The sequence below is a fragment of the Ranitomeya variabilis genome, chromosome 3, assembly GCF_051348905.1.
Source record: "Ranitomeya variabilis isolate aRanVar5 chromosome 3, aRanVar5.hap1, whole genome shotgun sequence".
Lineage (NCBI taxonomy): Eukaryota > Metazoa > Chordata > Amphibia > Anura > Dendrobatidae > Ranitomeya > Ranitomeya variabilis.
Genome location: NC_135234.1, coordinates 117,492,842 through 117,510,409, shown reverse-complemented (window position 1 = coordinate 117,510,409; position 17,568 = coordinate 117,492,842). Strand labels below are relative to the sequence as shown.

The window sequence follows — 17,568 nt, the reverse complement described above, 5'->3', positions numbered from 1 at the left end:
GTGCTGTAATTTCCGACAATCACAAGGCAGTCAATCAGTGGTCACATTATATGCTCATTTTCCCCTTCCCAAACAGCACATTCATTGTGTGCACCATTATTTGGCAAGTGAGTATTTTGACCATATCATCATTTTTATGCAGATTTTCCAACTCTTGAGTTGTATAAACTTGAATCTTTATCGGAAGAACAGATCAGGTGATGTGTATGTGTGTAATGAGGAAGGTGCGGCCTAAGGATATACCGTAAATACCCTTTATCAAGATGTGCAGAATTATTAAGCAGCTTGTTTTCCTACAGTAAAATGGGCCAAAAATTTGATTTAACTGACTCTAAAAAGCCAAAAATGATTACAAGTCTTACAGAGGGTTTCAGATCTCTTGAAATTGCTATGATATTGGATGTGATCACAGAACCATCAAAAGTTTTCTTGCAAATAGTCAATATGGTTCTGTGTTGCCAACCATCCAGAAATTCCAGGACAGTCCATAAAAATATGGCACTATTTTTTGTCCTTTCTATAAAAATTCAGCTGTCCGTGATTTTTTGGGAGGCTAGAATAATTTATACAAATTTTCACTGTAATTATCATTATCTTACAGTGGATGCAGCTGATGTCTTATGAGCTCTAGATCTGTATCACTTATAATAATAATTTATTACGGTTATCCAATGTGTCCGCAAGAAATATTGTCTGTCTGTAATTTTTTTCTTACCCTGTCTAGAAAAAAAATAAAACATCAAGTTGGCAACTCTGACAGGGTAGTAAAAAATGTGGTGAGAAAAAAAGACACACATTGACTACCAAAGATTTGAGGGAAACCAAACGAGAAGCGACCAGAAGTCCAGTCTGCCCCTGTGGTGTCTTATTTCAGAACACCGCACCATCCCTGGCCAGAACTACGAGGTGCTCAGTACTTCGAGACATGGCCGAGGTAAGGAAGCCTGAAATCCGACCACCACTGAATAAGAAAGAGAAGTGGAAACGTCAAGACTGGGCCAATAAATGGCCAACCAAGCAGTGGAGACTTCAATGCATGCAATAGAGCATTATCCTGCATAAAAATCATGGTTTTATTGAAACATGCAGATGTTTTATTAAAACATTGCTTGATGAAAGCGTCTTCTAAAAACTGGCATTAGGTTTGGGAGTTGATTTTGAGTACATTTTCAACCTTAAAAGGTCCAACTTGTACTAACCTTTAGCAGTACCCACTCATCTTAGGCTATGTGCACACTTTGCGGGGTCCTCTGCGGGTTCTCCCGCAGCGGATTTGATAAATCTGCAGGGCAAAACCGCCGCGGTTATCCCTGCAGATTTATCGCGGTTAGTTTTGCGGTTTCCGCTGCGGGTTTACTCCTATACTATTGATGCTGCATATGCAGCAATATGCAGCATCAATAGTAAGGTTAAAAATAATAAAAAATGGTCTATACTCACCCTCTGACGTTGCGATCTCCTCGGCGCTGCACGCGGCGGTCCGGTTCCAAAGATGCTGTGCAAAAAGGACCTTCGTGACGTCACGGTCATGTGACCGCGGCGTCATCACGGTCATGTGACCGCGACGTCACCGCAGGTCCTGCTCGCACAGCAACCCTGAGACCGGACAGCTGCGTGCAGCGCTGAGAGGTGAGTATATCATTATTTTTTATTTGTATTCTTTTTTTTTTACACTAATATGGTTCCCAGGGCCTGGAGGAGAGTCTCCTCTCCTCCACCCCGGGTACCATCTGCACATGATCCGCTTACTTCCCGCATCGTGGGCACAGCCCCATGCGGGAAGTTAGCGGATCAATGCATTCCTATGTGTGCAGAATCGCAGCAATTCTGCACAAAGAAGTGACATGCTGCGGAATGTAAACCGCTGCGTTTCTGCGTGGTTTTTCCCGCAGCATGTGCACAGCGGATTGCGGTTTCCATAGGGTTTTCATGTAAATGTAAACGCTATGGAAACTGCTGCGGACCCGCAGCATCAAAATCGCCACGGATCCGCGGTAAAACCCGCAAAGTGTGAACATGGCCTAACTGGTATTTGAGTCAAAGTGAAGGTCAGTGCCAATATCTGGTCCATCAAGAGTCACACTTATCTCATCAGTTCATAAAACCTTTGAAAAATCTGTCTTCAGATATTTCTTGTCCCAGTCTTGACGTTTTCACTTCTGTGTCTTGTTGTGTGGTGGTTGTGTTTCAGCTTTCCTTACCTTGGCCGTGTCTCTGATCACTGAACACCTTGTACTTCTGGGCCTCCAGCGAGGTTGCAGTTCTGGAATATGACAGCAATGGAGGATAATGGACTCCTGGTCGCTTCATGTTTGATTCTACTCAAATCTCTTGCAGATAATGTGCTTCTTTTTTTCGAAACACATGTTTGCGACTGTGTTGACTTTTTTTTTATGGTTCCGTGATCTTGCCCCAATATCTTAGGAATTTCAAGAATGCTGCATCTCTCTGTAAGAATACTTTACTTTTCAGATTCGGTTTAATATCTTTTTTTTTTTTTTTGGCCCATTTTGCATGAGGAACACAAGCTGCCTAATAATCCTGCACACATTTATAAAGGGTGTTGTGTACTTGAGGGAGGGTGTGGACTAAGTATACATCACCTGATCTGCTTCATCTAATAAGCATGTAAGTTTCTACAGTTTGAAGTTGGAAAATCTGCATAAAAAGTATGATATGGTAAAAATAGTCACTTGCCTAATAAATCTGCACACAATGAATGTGATGTTTAGGAAGGGGAAAAGAGTGTGTGATGTGACCACTGAGTGGCTGCCTTGTCGGAAATCACAGCATCAACATTAAAATTCTGCACAGTGCCTAATAATTCTGCACGCAGTGTATTCCCCATTGATTTTTTTCTCCTCATAGCCACTCTGCGGCTGTACAGTGTAGTGACTGCTCGGTAGCCAAAGTGATGTTCTTATGGGTTCATACGGTCGCAGTAAGCCTTGCCTCCTGTAATTGGCCAGACTGACCGTGAATAAGAGAAAACCGGATTCTCCCTAGTTCACGGTCTGCCAGCCACAACCTACAGAGCACAATACAGGACAATCGCTCCATGTAGAGTGACAGGCACATAGGAAACCGCTTAGCACTACCGTCTCCTCCCATAAATGCACGCTGATATACACAGATGTAGTCCATTCACATAGCTGCCATAATCACTGGTGCCCTGTCATTATACAAAATGTTATTGGAAGTCCCAAGTAGTAGAAGTGAAGATGGCGGCACTCATCACATCATGGAAAAATCTTCTTTCTTATCTCATAGCAAGCAATAAATATTGGATGGGGAGAGTACAGGCAAACAGCAGGCTATGGTCATTTCATATCTACTGACAAGTCTACAGGCCTGTCTGAATTCTGAGTATTGTGCTGCGGTCTTGGTGAGAAAAGGTTTCCCATATGGAGAATAGGATATGCCAAAAAGAAGGGTCCCCACATCTGCAAGGGACTGCCAATCACATAGACATAGGGTATTCCCATCTCCAGGATCCTATCTAAATATGTAGTGTAATAGTGTAATAATAATATTAGCAAATACCTCCAATTAGAAATGTAGTATTTTTTTTTATTTGCTATGTGTCTTTCCTCATGTGCAGGCATTGCTGGAGCTTAGGTATCCACGGTTACTTCCACTGATATAATGACAGTTAGTTAGCTGGTTGCTTGTGGCAATGCCTGCACATGAGGAAAGAGACATAGTGAATCAGAAAAACTATACAGCATGAGCCCCACATAGCCTCCCTATATACAGCATGAACCCCACATAGCCTCCCTGTATACAGCATAAGCTCCACATAACCTCCCTATATGCAGCATAAGCCCTACATAGCCTCCCTATATACAGCATGAGCCCCACGTAGCCTCCCTATATACAGCATGAGCCCCACGTAGCCTCCCTATATACAGCATGAGCCCCACATAGCATCCCTATATACAGCATGAGCCCCACGTAGCCTCCCTATATACAGCATGAGACCCACATAGCCTCCCTGTATACAGCATAAGCTCCACATAACCTCCCTGTATACAGCATAAGCTCCACATAACCTCCCTATATGCAGCATAAGCCCTACATAGCCTCCCTATATACAGCATGAGCCCCACATAGCATCCCTATATACAGCATGAGCCCCACGTAGCCTCCCTATGTACAGCATGAGCCCCACGTAGCCTCCCTATATACAGCATGAGCCCCACGTAGCCTCCCTATATACAGCATGAGCCCCACGTAGCCTCCCTATGTACAGCATGAGCCCCACGTAGCCTCCCTATATACAGCATGAGCCCCACGTAGCCTCCCTATATACCGCATGAGCCCCACGTAGCCTCCCGATATACAGCATGAGCCCCTCGTAGCCTCCCTATATACAGCATGAGCCCCACGTAGCCTCCCTATATACAGCATGAGCCCCACGTAGCCTCCCTATATACCGCATGAGCCCCAAGTAGCCTCCCTATATACAGCATGAGCCCCACGTAGCCTCCCTATATACAGCATGAGCCCCACCTAGCCTCCCGATATACAGCATGAGCCCCACCTAGCCTCCTATGTACATAAAACATCCCATACACATGTAAAATAAAAAACCCAAATACTCACCTCTCGCCTGCTCCTCGGTCCCCTGCCTCTTCGCAGTGCACATCTAACGTGATGAAATGTTGTCATTTCGTCAACTGTCTCACATAGGCCTTTAGCAATGTATTCACTGCTGTCGGCATCATAATGACGAGGATAGCGGTGACAGCAGATGGACGACAGGCGGTGGAGGGCACTGTGCAGCCTGTGGGCCACTGTTTGTCTTTCGGCTGTCTCAGGCCACTAGCAGAACCCGAACTGCCACACTTTCCCAGTGTGCCACACTTTCCCCACATCTGATCTATAGGAGTTAGGTAAATGACTTTGATTCATATTTTTTCTTTAGCCTTGTAGGATAATAATGAAATCACAGTGGAAAAAATGTTTTCTTTAAGGTTCAGTAAATGAAATGTCCATTGTTTAAGGGTGATGAAAAGCAGAACTTCGACTTCTATAACTTAAAATTGCTCCGTCATGGGAACTTTTCTAACTGTTGTTACACACACATACACACACACACACACACACACACGCACACACACACACACACACACACACACACACCAAAAGTTTGGACACACCTTCTCATTTAAAGGTTTTTCTGTATTTTCATGACTATGAAAATTGTACATTCACACTGAAGGCATCAAAACTATGAATTAACACGTGTGGAATTATGTACTTAACAAAAAAGTGTGAAACAACTGAAATTATGTCTTATATTCTAGGTTCTTCACAGTAGCCACCTTTTGCTTTGATGACTGCTTTGCACACTCTTGGCATTCTCTTGATGAGCTTCAAGAGGTAGTCACCGGAAATGGTTTTCAATTCACAGGTGTGCCCTGTCAGGTTTAATAAGTGGGATTTCTTGCCTTATAAATGGGGTTGAGACCATCAGTTGTGTTGTGCAGACGTCTAGTGGATACACAGCTGATAGTCCTACTGAATAGACTGTTAGAATTTGTATTATGGCAAGAAAAAAAGCAGCTAAGTAAAGAAAAACAAGTGGCCATCATTACTTTAAGAAATGAAGGTCAGTCAGTCCGAAAAATTGGGCAAACTTTGAAAGTGTCCCCAAGTGCAGTGGCAAAAACCATCAAGCGCTACAAAGAAACTGGCTCACATGAGGACCACCCCAGGAAAGGAAGACCAAGAGTCACCTCTGCTTCTGAGGGTAAGTTTATCCGAGTCACCAGCCTCAGAAATCGCAGGTTAACAGCAGCTCAGATTAGAGACCAGGTCAATGCCACACAGAGTTCTAGCAACAGACACATCTCTACAACAACTGTTAAGAGGAGACTTTGTGCAGCAGACCTTCATGGTAAAATAGCTGCTAGGAAACCACTGCTGAGGACAGGCAACAAGCAGAAGAGACTTGTTTGGGCTAAAGAACACAAGGAATGGACATTAGACCAGTGGAAATCTGTGCTTTGGTCTGATGAGTCTAAATTTGAGATCTTTGGTTCCAACCACCGTGTCTTTGTGCGACGCAGAAAAGGTGAACGGATGGACTCTACATGCCTGGTTCCCACCGTGAAGCATGGAGGAGGAGGTGTGATGGTGTGGGGGTGCTTTGCTGGAGACACTGTTGGGGATTTATTCAAAATTGAAGGCATACTGAACCAGCATGGCTACCACAGCATCTTGCAGCGGCATGCTATTCCATCCGGTTTGCGTTTAGGTGGACCATCATTTATTTTTCAACAGGACAATGACCCCAAACACACCTCCAGGCTGTGTAAGGGCTATTTGACCAAGAAGGAGAGTGATGGGGTGCTACGCCAGATGACCTGGCCTCCACAGTCACCAGACCTGAACCCAATCGAGATGGTTTGGGGTGAGCTGGACCGCAGAGTGAAGGCAAAAGGGCCAACAAGTGCTAAGCATCTCTGGAAACTCCTTCAAGATTGTTGGAAGACCATTCCCGGTGACTACCTCTTGAAGCTCATCAAGAGAATGCCAAGAGTGTGCAAAGCAGTCACCAAAGCAAAAGGTGGCTACTTTGAAGAACCTAGACTATAAGACATAATTTCAGCTGTTTCACACTTTTTTGTGAAGTATATAATTCCACATGTGTTAATTCATAGTTTTGATGCCCTCAGTGTGAATGTACAATCTTCATAGTCATGAAAATACAGAAAAATCTTTAAATGAGAAGTTGTGTCCAAACTATTGGTCTGTAATGTGTGTGTATGTGTGTGAATAAATATATATATATATATATATATATATATATATATATATATATATAATCTCCTACACAGTGCCTTGCGAAAGTATTCGGCTCCCTGGAACTTTTCAACCTTTTCCCACATATCATGCTTCAAACATAAAGTTACCAAATTTAAATGTTTGGTGAAGAATCAACAACAAGTGGAACACAATTGTGAAGTTGAACGAAATTTATTGGTTATTTTAAATTTTTGTGGAAATTCAAAAACTGAAAAGTGGGGCGTGCAATATTATTCGGCCCCTTTAACTTAATACTTTGTTGCGATACCTTTTGCAAGTCGCTTGGGGTATGCCGCTATCAGTTTTGTACATCGAGAGACTGAAATTCTTGCCCATTCTTCCTTGGCAAACAGCTTGAGCTCAGTGAGGTTTGATGGAGATCGTTTGTGAACAGCAGTTTTCAGCTCTTTCCACAGATTTTCGATTGGATTGAGGTCAGGACTTTGACTTGGCCATTCTAACACCTGGATACATTTATTTGTGAACCGTTCCACTGTAGATTTTGCTTTATGTTTGGGATCATTGTCTTGTTGGAAGACAAATCTCCGTCCCAGTCTCAGGTCTTTTGCAGACTCCAACAGGTTTTCTTCAAGAATGGTCCTGTATTTGACTCCATCCATCTTCCCATCAATTTTAACCATCTTCCCTATCCCTGCTGAAGAAAAGCAGGCCCAAAACATGTTGCTGCCACCACCGTGCTTGACAGTGAACATGGTGTCTTCGGGGTGATGAGCTGTGTTGCCTTTACGCCAAACATATCTTTTGGCATTGTTGCCAAAAAGTTCGATTTTGGTTTCATCTGACCAGAGCATCTTCTTCCACATGTTTGGTGTGTCTCCTAGGTGGCTTGTTGCAAACTTTAGACAACACTTTTTATGGATATCTTTGAGAAATGGCTTTCTTCTTGCCAGTCTTCCTTAAAGGCCAGATTTGTGCAGTGTACGACTGATTGTTGTCCTATGGACAGACTGTCCCACCTCAGCTGTAGATCTCTGCAGTTCATCCAGAGTGATCATGGGCCTCTTGGCTGCATTTCTGATCAGTCTTCTCCTTGTTTGAGATGAAAGTTTAGAGGGACGGCCGGGTCTTGGTAGATTTGCAGTGGTATGATACTCCTTCCATTTCAGTATGATCGCTTGCACAGTGCTCCTTGGGATGTTTAAAGTTTTGGAAATCATTTTGTATCCAAATCCGGCTTTAAACTTCTCCACAACAGTATCACAGACCTGCCTGTTGTGCTCCTTGGTCTTCATGATGCTCTCTGTGCTTCAAACAGAACCCTTAGACTATCACAGAGCAGGTGCATTTATACGGAGACTTGATTACACACAGGAGGATTATATTTATCATCATTAGGCATTTAGGACAACATTGAATCATTCAGAGATCCACAATGAACTTCTGGAGTGAGTTTGCTGCACTGAAAGTAAAGGGGCCGAATAATATTGCACGCCCCACTTTTCAGTTTATGAATTTCCACAAAAATTTAAAATAACCAATAAATTTCATCCACCTTAGTAACATAGTTAGTAAGTAAGGCCGAAAAAAGACATTTGTCCATCCAGTTCAGCCTATATTCCTATATTCCATCATAATAAATCCCCTGATCTACATCCTTCTACAGAACCTAATAATTGTATGATACAATATTGTTCTGCTCCAGGAAGACACCTTCACAATTGTGTTCCGCTTGTTGTTGATTCATCACCAAAAATTTACATTTGGTGTCTTTATGTTTGAAGCATGATATGTGGGAAAAGGTTGAAAAGTTCCAGGGGGCCGAATACTTTATGCATGTATAAGACTCTCAATGTTCCTTAGTAATTACAATGTGCAAATAATATTTCTTTCCGTTGTAGCCTGTGAGTCCAGTCCAAGCAGACGGCAATGATCCATCATCAGCTGGCATGACCCAGCCACAGACTCCCGCTCAAAGCATCAAGTAAAGGTGAGTTTTTACATACACTATGTATTCCCCATGTACACACGCTAAGAGGAATTTCTTAGACAGACAATCAAGCCTGGGGCACAAGATACTTTGGTTTTCCTTTTGGGTAGTATTTTTTATCATTTTCTTAGGACCTCTTTACTTGAAATTATGTTTTTTAAAACCATCAACAATTGCTGGTTTGAAAATTTTTCTCTGTATCTCCGGATGAATCTTTCTGTCGTAACCATCCTCTCCGCCACTGTGGACTTTTCTTCCCGCTTGGCAAGAAACATCACTGTTGCTTAGCGAGAGATGTAATGAAGTGGCCATTAGGGGAATATTACAGAATCACATAAATGACAGATCACTAGTAAACTGCATGATGGGCAAGCAAAGCTTATTTCATGTTTACTAAATTTGTTGATTTTAACAAGTGATGGGGTGGGGGTCTACCACATTGTGAGGGTCAGCCAAATCTGGTTGTGTGCCATCATTCTCCTACTCTCAAGGAAACAGAAGAACATCTAAAGATTGAAAACCTTTGGGTATTGTCTGTGTTATACCTTTTATTTTATAAGTATTTTGCATATTTGTATGTCACTGTATTTTGTATCTTTTTTTTTTTTTTTTTTTTAAATCGCTGTACTTTTTATCTGAAAGTTTAAAACTTTAATACGTTTGGACCTTGCATGCTTGCTCTAGACAATCTGTAGCCTTTCTGAGAGCATTTGTCATTTTGACTGTCAGCATTGGGCATTTTGGGGACTTGTCACCCCTTGGTTTGCAGCATATTGTGTCTCTGGTCCATGTGACCGCATCAGAGTACAATTTATGCTCAATTTGTAGTTTGAGTGGAAGGTGAGGGCAAGACTGAGTGAATGGAGATAGATTAACCCTTTGCAGTTGCACCCCTGTCACATGTTGATACTGTGTGTTTGTGACAGGGCTGTGGAGTCGGTAAGCCACAGTTGCGACTCCGACTCCTGGATTTTATCAGGTTCCGACTCCGACTCGGGCTCCGACTTCGGCTCCGACTCCGTCTCCTTCATAAATGGCCAATTCGTAACAATAAATTTACTGTTGTAAAATATTAACATCGTGCTTATTCAGTGTCTCACCGTCATATAAGTAATCAGACCACTTAGAGCAAAAACTATATTTATTAGAATACAATTAGAATATAGCTAATAACTTTTCTAAACTCTTGTAAGTAAATATGCAATAAACACTGTTATGCAGTTAATAAGAAGAAATCTATAAATTTGTCCTCAGAAAATTGCCTCTGTCAGATCCTCCTTCATGGATGCCCTTAAATCTGATCTAATTATTTTGAGAGCAGAGAACAACCTCTCTACACTAACTTGGGTTGGTGGCAAAGCAGTAACCACTCGGGCAACATCTCTGACAATGTCAGGATACAGAGGAATCGCTTGTTGCACTGTTATTTTTGATGAACGGTCAAATTTCTCAATTTCTTTTAGTGCACATGAAAAATTCTGCTGAAATGTACTGGCTGTGTTCTTTGATGGGGATGACTCTTCTTCTATGCGGGAACTCTTTGCACGGTCCTTGTGATCCAAATATTTTTCAAAATTAAATTCTTCATCAGTTGATGAGGGTGACGATGTGGCAGGACGACCAAATTCTTCTTGTTCCTCCTGACTGTTCTGCAACCCTTTCATCCTGACTGCTATTTCAAACAGGGCTTCTTTTCCTTTAGTTAGCTGTTGATCATCTAGAAGAATCCGATGCATTGGGTCTACATAAACAGCTGCCAAAAGAATGTTATTTTGTAATAGTAGCTCCTCTCTCCGTTTCATTGATGTAGCAATGCCACTTGCAATTAACCCTCCTCTTTGGGACAGGCGAAACATCAGGTTCTTCCACTCCTTTAAGAAAATACCTGGAGTTAAGTCCTCTGCTTGTAATTTTTTAGTCACTGTAAATGGGTGCTCTAGCAATTTTTCCAGCTCAGTCACCTGATTCCACTGACTTTCATTTAGCGTCAGTTGAGGGTTAGCCATGTCTACAAGAAAGGTTTTCAGTTCAACCAAGCGCTGAATCATTAAGTAAGTACTGCCCCATCGTGTGGCTTGATCAATAATTGCCCCTTTTCCAGCACGTCTCTTCAAAATTGAGTCAACTTTAGGGGTTCTGGCAACAGTAGCCAATTTTCTCACCTTCCCAATCAGTGCAGCAGCATGTCCTTCTTGCAGACTGTCTCTTATAGCCAGCTGTAGCGTATGCACAACACAGCGCATGTGATGAATGAAAGAACGTATTGACACAGTTTCAACAAGATCATCTAAACTATCATGTTGCTGTTCATCTGAAGCAACTTCAGTTTGCTCCTCAGTTACAATACTGTGTTCCTCTATTTCAAACATTTCTGTGTCTGTGGACCCAGAATGTTCTTCTAGCTGCTGGTCACCATCATTACTCTTATTCATTAGCTTAATAGTATTTATCATATTTGAAGCATTGTCAGTTACGACAGAAAGAACTTGCTCTTTTTTAAGTTCATAGTCTTGCAGAACCTTTTCCACCAAGACCTGGAGAAACTCACTGGTGTGATGAGCTTTGGTGTCTTTTACTGCCAATGTCTTGGTAACTATTTCATTTTTGTCACAAATAAATCGGACATTGATGGCAAAATAGTTCACTCTGTGACGTGTGCAGGCATCCATTTTAAGAAACAGAAAGCGTCCCTTGAGAGTTTTTTTAAGTTCTTCCTTTTGTTTAAAAGCTGCTTCGATTACTAATTTTCTAATACTCTCTCTCTCCAGAGAAACACCAAGCTTGCGGGCCATTTCCCCATTCAGACACATAAAAGGTGGTCGCGAAAATAATGAAATAGGCACACTATCCTTTACAACAAGCTCTATGATCTGTTTTTTAAATGTACTGTCATTGTCACAGTAACTTTGTCACTGACAAAATATCTTGCAACTGATGGCTGCAAAGTTCTCTGCTCCTTTGTTTGGCTGGAAGAGCTGGGCACTGGTTCATTGGTTTGGATGCAGTCTTTCTCATCCACTGCTTTCAGTACTTCTGGATGAAAGCGCTGTAAATGTCTCTTTAGATTAGAAGCTCTGGTAGGAGCATTTTTCTTTGCCTGAATATGCACTGATCTTGGCTTCACAGCATTTGTTTTCGTCTGGATCATTTGTCATACACTGACAGACATAATGTTTTCTATCTTGAGTGATGGTGAAATGTTCAAATACAGCTGATTTAATGTGACGCTTCTTTGACATTCTCAGGTTTTTAATTCTGCATTCACAATCCAAATGACAATTGTTTTTCCTAAAAACAATTGTACAAAATTATTGCCAGGTCGTACAACTGATATAGTGGTCAGTAATACTGTTATTCCTCATGTACTCACAGTTAACTGATGCAAAGTTTGTTGAAAGGATAATACTTCTTACAGTCTTCCTCTTCTGAGTAGCAGCTGTGAGATGCTTGGAAGACGCACACCTAGTAAACATCTAGTCTAGAGGAGGAGCTTTACTACTAAGAATTTGCAACACATTTTCACTTTCAGTTTCATACATTGTAAGTAGGGGGGTTGGGGCAGCATGAGATTAACCAAGTATAAGATTAGATAAGGGCAGTGGAGAACAGTGACACACAAGAAGTAAGAAATGTCTCTATCTCCAGCAGAACTGCTTGTCACTGTTCATAGTTTGATAGAACATATATATTCGAGTAACATTTATAAAATTCATATGAAAGTTCAATTATGAAATATTAATACATTTTTTTTAAAGCTGGAGTCAGTACATTTCTACCGACTCCAACCAAAACTAACTCCGACTCCACGACTCCGACTCCACAGCCCTGGTTTGTGACTATAATACCGTGTCCCTCCTGTTGGCGATTTATTGCTCAGAGGCGCAAAGCGTAACTTATTTACCCTGACATATACTTATACCAGAATACCCATACTGCTATTATTTATGGGATGTAGTGATCCTTTTCATTGTTATACATTCCTCACTCTGTCAGATCATATAAGTCCTTTTAATTAAGCACTTATTGATTTGGCCTCTTTTGTGTTGTTGGAAGTGTTGCAGCCAGAAAAGATTGTACATGGACGGCACAGATTCTGTGACCTGTTTTTCTCTTAGGGGTATAAACAGGTCCTCTAGACAGTGCACTAGGCGAAAAACTGGAAAACTGAAATGTTTCCTTCTGCCTGTGCCACCAGTGTTGTAACAGTCCAAGGCAAAGAGTCAGCTTGTCATGTGCACCATTATAATATGTGCTTTTGTCACGTTGTTTGCTACATTCAGCATTTAGGTTAGAATTCCTTTCATTCTGGGGTCTTAAATAATAATAATTGTTATAATTTACTTTGCAGGGATAGTTTAAGGTTTCTAATTTTCTTTATAAATTAAAATATAAAATGAGGATTACCTCTTTTCATCTTTGTCTAGGCTCTGGAGCACCCATGTATTGCCACACAAAATTAAATGTTGATTAGAGCAGGAAATGGGTCAGTCTATTGTTGTGACCAGTATCAACATGCAGTTGTACTGAGGTTCTATCCGTTGTAGCATAGCTAGCAAGGACAGCTCTGCAGTGTTTGATTAGAAGCACCTGCAGTGTGCCTCTAAGAAGCAGTAAGTAGATTCCTTGAGTGGCAGCCTCCTGAGGGAGTGTCAGTCAGCTGTATGAAAAAGAGTTGAATGCACAGGCAGTGTTGGTGAAAAGCCTAGATGAGAGAGAGTGAAGAAGGGTCTCTCTCTGAATGAAGTGACTAAGGAGTCGGTCTGTCTGCTGGATGTAGCGGAGGTCAGAATCCCCCTTAGAATAGACGGCACAGGCCATGTGCAGAGAACAACAACTACTAACAGTGGTTGCTATGGACAGTAGCTGTTTTGTTTGACCAAGCTGGGGCTAGCTCAGCCTCATGTGAGTAGCCAGGGTCTGTTCTGTTTCGTTAGCGCCTGGACAAGGCTGGGGGATTTATGTTTTACTTTATTTTAGTGCTGTGCAACTGGTGAAAAGCAATAAAAACTGCACGTGTTTGGACCAAAACTGCATTGCCTGTTTGAACGCTACATAAAGCCTAATGCCTAAATGAGAGTGTGAAACCCCTACACCGTCCATAGACCCTCTTTCTTGTGCCCTTCAATAGTAGTTCCTGAAAGATTAGCTGCAAAAGTAATCTAATATATAAAGCTGAGTGTGTGTGTGTGTGTGTGTGTGTGTGTGTGTGTGTGTGTGTGTGTGTGTGTGTGTGTGTGTGTGTGTGTGTATGTATGTATGTATGTGTGTATGTCCGGGATTCGCATCTGCACCGTCGCAGCTACAACCACGAAATTTTGCACGGTCACGCGTCTGGACCCCGAGAGCGTCATAGGCTATGTTGTGAGGTGAAATTTTAACCCTGCGCTTTCCAATTCACGAAACAATTTTGCCCCTATCTACATAATGGGGAAAAAGTGAAAGGAAAAATGTTGGAGGCAAATTGACAGCTGCCAGATGTGAACAAGGGGGACATAAAGAATGAGAGCGATGGCGCCAAAGAGTTTATACCGTACAGTTGCTAAGGTGGGGCCCCGACAAGGGATACTCACCACACACGGGGATATGAACACACACACACAAAATGCGTCACACACTACCACGTTCTTGAACACACATACCACCCTCAGCACAAATTTCAACACACATACACCAACCTCGCCACATAAAAGTCGAAACACAAAAGTCGCCAATCAAAATTCGCCACATGCAAAACTCGCCACATTGCAAAACTAGGCTCACGCAAAACTCGCCACCCGTGCAAAACTCACCTCATGGAAAACTCGCCACACGCAAAACTTTCACACGCGGAAAAATTGCCACATGCACAAGAGTTGCAACACACAAAACTTGCACATACTCAAAACGCACCACACATAAAACTTGCCACGCGCAAAACTCGTCATGATGTCAAGGGAAAGGGAGGAGCCTCATGGATTACACCGCTGTGCTCATAACAGGAAGTTGCTGTGCAGGTGTGAGGGGAAAATGAGAGGAGTGAGGGGAAAATGGTGGAATGATGGGAAAATAGTGGAGTGAGGGGAAAATGAGAGGTGTGAGTGGAAAATGAGGAGTGAGGGGAAAATAGTGGTGTGACCGGAAAATGACAGGTGTGAGGTCAAAATGAGAGATGTGAGAGGGAAAATTACAGATGTGAGGGGGAAAATGAGAGGCGTGATGGGAAAATGAGAGAAGTGAGATGCTGCTGCAGTATGAGGCTGTGTATAATTTTATAACCACAGTTAGTTACTATGCCCAGGCAACGCTGGGCTCTTCAGCTAGTAGGATATATTCACACAGGATGAATGTTCTCACAAACGTGTGGCACAATTCACATATTTCACAACAGGTAAAGTGCTACATGAATTTTTTCCACAGCATGTCGATGAGATTTTATAAAATTGTATCCATTCTGATGGCACTGTAATACGCTGCTGATTTTCCACCTGTAAATACAGCGTAAAACCCACCGTGAATCCACCTTGTGTGAATATACTGATAATTTTGTCTAACCACTCCTCCTCCTACAAATAACCTGGAACCATGATTATCCAGGTCACTATGATTGCAGTGATACCAGATAGTTAGGTTATTTTATTATTGTTTATTATTATAGCGCCATTTATTCCATGGCGCTTTACATGTGAGGAGGGGTGTACATAATAAAAACAAGTACAATAATCTTAAACAATACAAGTCATAACTGGTACAGGAGGAGAGAGGACCCTGCCCGCGAAGGCTCACAATCTACAAGGGATGGGTGAGAATACAGTAGGTGAGGATAGAGCTGGTCATGCAGTGGTTTGGTTGATCGGTGGTTACTGCAGGTTGTAGGCTTGTCGGAAGAGGTGGGTCTTCAGGCTCTTTTTGAAGGTTTCGATGGTAGGTGAGAGTCTGATGTGTTGTGGTAGAGGGTTCCAGAGTAGGGGTGATACGCGAGAGAAATCTTGTATACGATTGTGGGAAGAGGAGATAAGAGGGGAGTAGAGAAGGAGATCTTGTGAGGATCGGAGGTTGCTTGTAGGTAAGTACCGGGAGACGAGGTCACAGATGTATGGAGGAGACAGGTTGTGGATGGCTTTGTACATCATGGTTAGGGTTTTGTACTGGAGTCTCTGGGCAATGGGGAGCCAGTGAAGGGATTGACAGAGGGGAGAGGCCGGGGATTAGCGGGGGGACAGGTGGATTAGTCGGGCAGCAGAGGTTAGAATAGATTGGAGGGGTGTTAGAGGGGAGGCCACAGAGCAGGAGGTTGCAGTAGTCAAGGCGAGAGATGATGAGGGCATGGACTAGGGTTTTTGCAGATTCTTGGTTGAGGAATGTACGGATTTGTGAAAAGGTTGTTTTTATCTTATTTTAACAATTGTTCCCAGGCATAGTTCAGTGTGAAAAGAACAAACTGTGCTTTACTTGGCATCTCTCGCTCCAGCACTGAGTCTCCACCGATGCCCTGGTCTCTTTTGTGTGTCTGCAATGCTGACATTATGACCATAGCGCAATAACCATTCACTAAGCTCCGCTCCTCTGATGTAGACCGTACAAGCCGCTGAGATCAATGAATGGCTGCAGCGCTGTCATCTTTATTTTTTACCCTTAGGGGACTTGAACCTACAGACGCTTATTGTATATTCTGCAGTACTACGTTTTGAGATATATATATATATATATATATATATATATATATATATATATATATATATATATATATACCGGTATATATAGTCAAAATTGCATTCTCTTATGAAGTCCAGCCGAAGGCTTGGCTTCACAGGAGGACTAACATGGGAGCTATAGGGGCCTTGAGAAGACCTCATGTAGGATGTACTTTCGTGTTCTATGTTGTTAAGGGGTCATAAGAACTGATGAACCTTTGTTTTAAAGTGCATATCTACCTCTTGTACATTGAAAAACTATCTAAAAAGATTCAAAATGTTGAGATTACAGGTTACCTGAAGCCACCACTAGAGGGAGCTAAGGCAGTTATTGTATTCTGTTATAGATTGAGCTCAATTTAGTGATCTAGTGACCTCTAGTGGCTGCTGCAGGCATCCATCATTACCGGTATATAGCTGAACTTAGTGACTTTGCGTAGGATTATGAGTCCTATATCAGACCAGTAAAATATATATTTTAACCCTTATCTGCAAAGAACATTGAATGTAAAAATCATTTGGCACTAAAAAGAGAAATGTACAAAAAGTGTTTGCCTATTTTATTTTCCATATAATTTTTTCTCCTGTTGCTTCTCTTACAGATTTCCCAAATGATTTGCACTTTCTTTTGTGGAACAGCTTCTAGTGCAACTCAGGAAATCCACCATTGCACTGAGGCATCCGAGGATCTACAGTATGTAAAGCGAGGCAGCCGTCAACATGAAGCAATTACTATCCAAAGGCAAAATCTGTTATTTATGTACCATGTGTACACCAGCTAATAAACATGTTTGATTTGAAAATATTTATTTTTTAAAGAGTTAATTATTATAATCAGCATTTTTTTTTTATTACATAGTGTATAAGGATAAATTTGATCTCATCGGGTGAACTGGTAAATAGTCTTGTAAAAAGTAGAGACGACAGGCAAAGATTAGTTGTGGAAATTGTACTTTAGTCATAATGATAACATTATATATTTTAATATCTTTCCCAAGCCCTTTGTAACAAAGTGTTTAATACCTATGCTTAGAGATGTTTAGGGTGATCAGCAGTGTAATAGGGATAGGATAACATATTTCGCTAAGCCGTAGTTATGGATGAGCAGCACGGACTGAAGTCATGATGTAGCCGAGC

The 17,568-nt window shown here is 41.9% G+C and overlaps 1 protein-coding gene across 1 annotated transcript in view; it reads left to right on the top strand.

Annotated features, from left to right (window-relative positions):
• Nucleotides 1-17,236, top strand: part of APOO (apolipoprotein O) — a 121,512-nt gene extending 104,276 nt beyond the window's left edge. The window contains exons 10-11 of the mRNA XM_077298182.1: nt 8,673-8,761; nt 17,034-17,236. Of these exons, the coding sequence (XP_077154297.1) occupies nt 8,673-8,759 (87 nt within the window). The 3' untranslated portion in view covers nt 8,760-8,761; nt 17,034-17,236. The remainder of the gene's footprint in view (nt 1-8,672; nt 8,762-17,033) is intronic.
• Nucleotides 17,237-17,568: the final 332 nt, after the last annotated feature.